At 44.0% G+C, this 5,910-nt stretch overlaps 1 protein-coding gene across 1 annotated transcript; it reads left to right on the forward strand.

The window, feature by feature from the left end:
- Positions 1 to 239: 239 nt before the first annotated feature.
- PENK (proenkephalin) lies at positions 240 to 5,270 on the forward strand. The gene is made up of 4 exons (XM_024572288.3): positions 240 to 383; positions 470 to 525; positions 995 to 1,135; positions 4,283 to 5,270. Exons 3-4 carry the CDS (start codon positions 998 to 1,000, stop codon positions 4,943 to 4,945), a joined length of 801 nt encoding a protein of 266 aa, XP_024428056.2. The 5' UTR covers positions 240 to 383; positions 470 to 525; positions 995 to 997; the 3' UTR covers positions 4,946 to 5,270.
- The last annotated feature ends 640 nt before the right edge of the window (positions 5,271 to 5,910 follow it).

Genomic DNA, 5,910 nt, shown 5'->3' on the forward strand with positions numbered 1-5,910 from the left:
TTTCAGTGCCCTTACCTGCGGGGACTTGATTTCATCCCACTCTTTCCCAAAATTTCCTAATTACCTAGGTTTGTCACCTGGCGGTGAGGAAAGCCGCAGGCGCTCTCCCACACCATCCCCTCCCCACGGGGGAGGGGGGCTGGAGCCTCGCGCGCACCAGCTGGGACCGACCCCTCCCGTGCCTGCGTCGGCGGGGGTGGCGTAGGGCCTGCGTCAGCTGTAGCCTGCCGGCGATTGGGGCGCACTCACCTCCTTCGGTTTGAGGCTAATTATAAAGTGGGTCCAGCAGCTGCCAGCCCTGGGACAGCCAGGGGAGGCAAGGCAGGCGCTCGGAGACCTGCAGTCCCTACCGCGGCCCCGCGACGACACTGACAACAGCGACGGTGAGGCCGGAGCCTGCCTGCGCCCCCGGCAGCTTTTCCCCGACGCCCCTTACCTGACACCTGCCTTCTTCTCTCCTCCCTTCTAGTGCAGTGGCTGGGACTCGGCTTCTTCCACCAGCTGCGCCACCGGAATAGCGTCAATGTGAGTGAACTTGCCCAGAACTCGCCCTGGCTGCGCGCCTTTGGGGTCGTCCACCTGCTCTGTTTTATTTTGCGTTTCATTGCATGGGGTTCCCAACGTCCTTCCTCTTTGTGCCCCGGGTCAGTGTCGCGCCTCTCCAGGCTCCCGCTTTCGTGCATTTGGGGTTTGGCTGTTCCCTGCAGAATCCTGCCCGGAGCAGCAGATGCCCTGAAGACAGTCCAGTGTCCTGAGCAGCCCCGGACTCGGGGGGCGACAGTGCCACCCTGGGAACCTCGAGGCCATCTGAGTTGTACCCGGGCCTCTCAAAACAGCGTCGGCCGGGCAGGCGGGGACCCAGGCAGGAGCGTCCCTAAGAGTTCTTGCTCTCTTGTCCAACAAACTCCCGGCTGGACTGTCCTGGCGACAGTCCCTCCGAGGAAGCCGCTTGCGTCAGGGCAGGCTCCGAGTTCTTGTCCCTCTCTCCCCGCAGCCCATGGCGCGGTTCCTGAGACTCTGCACCTGGCTGCTGGCACTGGGCCCTGGGCTCCTGGCGACCGTGCAGGCGGAATGCAGCCAGGACTGCGCGACGTGCAGTTACCGCCTGGCACGTCCGACCGACCTCAACCCGCTGGTGAGTGTTAGCGCCGTGGGTGAGCTAGTAACAGCCACCGCGTGGTGCCTCTTCTAGTCACAATCGGTCCGCATCGCCGCGGCCCGGATCTCCGGTGACTCAGGTCTCCCGACTCTTCCCCTAAATGCTGGCCCAGGTCCCGCTATAGCTCTTAGCTTCAGGGACTCGCGACTACCTAGGGGCCGGTAAGGGCAGTCACGTGCCCACACAAATCAAGTTTATTTGAACCTCGGAGATACCGGGGCCTCGCGGTGTGCTCTCTTCAGCACCTTGGAGAGCGCTGGGTTGTCACCTCACCTGTCCCAAGGAAGATGTTCAGTCACCCCAACTCCTACCATCCCATTAAGGGACCCTTTCACACACAACCACACTCTCATCCTGCCCGCGGACAATGTCATTTTTTATTAGTGACATTTAGTCGCCTTTTTTCTGATTTAATTTCTCTAGCGCTTTTAACCTGGGTTCCCTCAAGCCCTTGCCCTCACCTGAGAGAGCTAAGGGATGAGGGAGGGAGGGATACAGGGAAAGGAAGGGGAGCGCGCAGTAGACGGGAGAGAAAGAGATCAGCAACTGTCTCGCAAACAAGTGAAGCTGGAAGTCAACTTCTGTCGTGTCTTGAATGTGCTTTTGAAAAACCTAGTAAGACAACAGTTTGATTTGCCTGTGAAAAAGGCACAGGAGAAGTGGCCAGTGTCCGGAGAGGTGGCAGCAATGCAAAGATAAACTACTCCCCTGGATGAGAGGGGGGGCAGTGCTAGAACAAAAGAGCTCTTAATTCTAACCGTAGTCCTTGTGCTCTTGAATCGCCACTGACGCTCTACTGGTCACAAGTTCTGAATTTGGGGCTCAGGAAGCTTCATTTTAACTAGCTTCTCAATTAACTATTTTTCTCAATTTGTTGAAATTCTGTGATGACTTCAACAGCTCCATAAAGAATAATGTATTCACCTGAGAAGGACTTAATCTCCTCACTGGAGCCTTTGAAGAAACTTTGTTATGTAGATGCATGAAATAGGGACAAAAATTAAGTAAAGCATTCAGGTTAAAGGTTTGTTTGTTTCCTTTGAATTACCTGATTCACTCCATTTGATATGTACATGTGCTAACATAGCCTTAAAGAGGAGACGAATAATAGAGCTTTATATTTAAATTACAAAAAATGTTGACTCTTAGATAAAGGTAACTGATTTGTGTTGTATGGGAGCTTACATTTTGGGCTGTTACATTCTCCACGGCAAAAGGCTTTGTTAATGACTACATTGTTAGAATTACAGCAGTTCTGGAATTGCAGCTTGGATGCAAAAGCACGTATGAGAAATGAGGTTGCCTAGCCAAAACTACGTGGTAAAATCAACATAACAAGTATTTATTGACATTCTACCACGTGAAAGACACTTGTGATTGGTTCTGTGGCGGACACAAAGATATGCCGGCATGCTATGGTTGATGTCCGAATTGAATTTACAGTCAAGGCCTGAGGTGACCTTGACTGCAGAACACAGAGTGTGATAAATACAACAAAAGATGCACAGACATATAAGGAGCATATAAAGTCTCATCACTTTTTTAGCATGGATGAGTTATTCTAATTATTTGTCATTTTTTGAAGAAATCCTAACATTAAAAAGGATTAAAAAGAATAGTATACAAAATATTCAATGTTAATTTTTGGTAAAGAAATAATTTAAATCATATTTTAAAATGAAAATATAATTGACACCTAAACATCTTAATTTTTAATGACATTTTGATTTCTTAATTAGATAGCAAAAATAAAGCAGGATCACTTTAATTAAATCATCTTTAAGTTTTTATAAATGCATATATTTAATTTTCTTAGACACAAAACTTAAATAATCATTAAGTCAATTAAATATGTACCCTAAAGAATTTTTTGCACTAATAAAATACTTTCTTACATTGTTAAAATATATATGTATTTTATATCAATTCATTTACAAAATATTTTTAAATATCAAGGGAGAACCTGGTTTTTCTAAATCAAGGGTCAGTAACCTGGCTTCTATACGTAAACTTTAGGGCACTATAAAAAAACCTGAAATGCTCAGAAAAATCACATCTTCATGTAATAATAGTACTCTTTTTATTATAGCCAAACGATTTGTTGAATAGAAGAGAATTGCTTTTTCTTTAATCTTCATTGTATTTTTCCATTACTGTTTAGTCCCCTCATGCCCCCATCCACCCAGCAATCACCACCCTGTCTATTAGAATACATAGCCTAACTCTCACAATGATTATAATTTAATTATATAATAAAACAGAAGGAGTTGTAAAGGTATCATTTCTATTTCATCAGATAACATGATTCCCATTGGAAAAGATATTTTTTCTGTATAGCAGTAACTAAATGTTAAGAAAAAGTAACATGAATAATTTAAACATTAGCATATGTATAATTTCACATTGGGTCTCCATAATTACAAACATTTGTGTCAAGATGATTGAATGTGTTTTAATCAATTAAGAGGAAAGAAAAGCAAAACCTCTCCTTTCATCAAATCAGTATGTCATAATCCAAATAATTTATAGGATTTAAATTGAGTCTTCACAATGTCTTTTTTCAAACTTATTTTGAAATTGTTTTTCTAAAGATTGAAATGTTTGTGGGAATATTGGATATCATTGCAGGTAAAATATTAACACAAGAAAGTAAACAAATCTTATATCATTAATATTGATTTTATCTGTAAGACAAGAAGATAAAAGGAATTGGGGGATAACCTACCTAGTTAGGTAAAGAGAAATTTCTCCCTTTTGGTTGAAACACTCAAAGTGAAATCAACAGTGGAAAATTACTCAATGAAATTAGATTGTGCAGGAAGCCAATCTAGGTTAAAACTGGGTGGAAAAAATCTTTTACAATATTGAAGTAGCACAATATATACAATCTGTTAAAATTCAAAGAAAAATTCTAATTTGTTTCCATTAATTCTCCACAATTTTTCTAAATCAATTTTTCTTTGATTTGCCTGTTCAGTATGATGAAAATTTGTAATAAGAAAATGGAGATTATTATGTGTGCGTTTTCACATCAAAGCAAGTATATTGTGGTCCAAATGAATCTGTTCACTTCATATAATCAGAGAAGCCTCCTCTAATCCTTAAACCAAATTCTTTTTCCAGGCTTGCACACTGGAATGTGAAGGGAAACTGCTTTCTCTCAAAACCTGGGACACCTGCAAGGAGCTGCTGCAGCTGGCCAAACTGGAGCTTCCTCAGGACGGCACCAGCACCCTCAGAGAAAGCGGCAGGCAGGAGGACAGCCACTTGCTGGCCAAGAAATATGGGGGCTTCATGAAAAGGTATGGAGGTTTCATGAAGAAAATGGATGAGCTTTATCCTCTGGAGCCAGAAGAAGAGGCAAACGGAGGTGAAATCCTTGCCAAGAGATACGGGGGCTTCATGAAGAAGGATGCGGAGGAGGACGACACCCTGGGCAACTCCTCAGATGCCCTGAAAGAGCTGCTGGGAACTGGGGACAACCGCGAGAGCAGCCACCCCCAGGAGGGCAGTGAGGCTGAAGACGTGAGCAAGAGATACGGGGGCTTCATGAGAGGCTTAAAGAGAAGCCCCCAACTGGAAGACGAAGCCAAGGAGCTGCAGAAGCGATACGGGGGCTTCATGAGAAGAGTGGGTCGCCCAGAGTGGTGGATGGATTACCAGAAAAGGTACGGGGGCTTCCTGAAGCGCTTCGCAGATTCTCTGCCCTCCAACGAAGAAGGTGAAAGTTACTCCAAAGAAGCTCCTGAAATGGAGAAAAGATATGGAGGATTTATGAGGTTTTAAGGCCCTTTCCCATCTGTGACCCCAGGCCCTAGCAAGCCTTTCTCTGTCCCCCAGTAAGAGACTGCCTTGCCAACCGTGTTTTATTGCCGTGTGTAGCTTGCATTGTACAGTTGAGTTTATTGTCTGAATAACTAACTACGCAACCTGAAAGCTCTCGCTTCAGGTTCTGTGATCTTTTGAGAGTCTGTAAGCTCAGTATTGGTCTGTTGCAGCTGTCCTGATTTCATGCTGAAAGAGTTTTTGTCACCTTGTCCTTTGTTTTGGGCACAATACCAATAAATGCTTCCTTGTTTATGGATATAATAAACCCATTACCCCAACTGCATAACATTCTTGCAAGTTTCTTCTTCTTCACGGCCCTCATTCACCCTTGGGTTTCGATAGTAAATCCTAAACACAGAAACAGTCGAACCATCTGCTTCCAACAGAATCATCACTGGCCTCCTTCTCCTCTAATAACTGTGGGTGCAAAAACAATTTTAATTTAATTTCTTATACATAAAATCTTAGATGAGCAAGCACATTATAGCAAAATAAAATGTATTTTTACTCTCATACCTGGAAACCAAATACATGAAGAAAACTAAAAGCCTAGTAAAGAAACTAGCTATTCCATCACATGTACGAAAATCTGTATTTACATCCAGATGTGACATCTGTTTTCTTCAGCAAAGTACTTTAGTAGTTAATAAGAAATTAAAGATAATTTAGCCCCATTTGCATAAAGGCGAAGCCCAGAAAGGATCAGTAGTTGGCCCAAGCTTGCCCTGCAGTTGAAGGATAGAAAGAGAATTAAGACCCAAATTTCTCACTCCCAAGCAATGTCTTTCCCACTCTGATTCTCCATTTCCTGTCCACATCACTACCAAGAATTGGGAGAACTTGGGGCTATGTATTATTCACTATTACACACGTCTACACCGCAGCCACAGTGGGGGCTCCAATATCTGGTGAATGAATATATG

Source organism: Desmodus rotundus, chromosome 8 (genome assembly GCF_022682495.2).
Source record: "Desmodus rotundus isolate HL8 chromosome 8, HLdesRot8A.1, whole genome shotgun sequence".
NCBI lineage: Eukaryota > Metazoa > Chordata > Mammalia > Chiroptera > Phyllostomidae > Desmodus > Desmodus rotundus.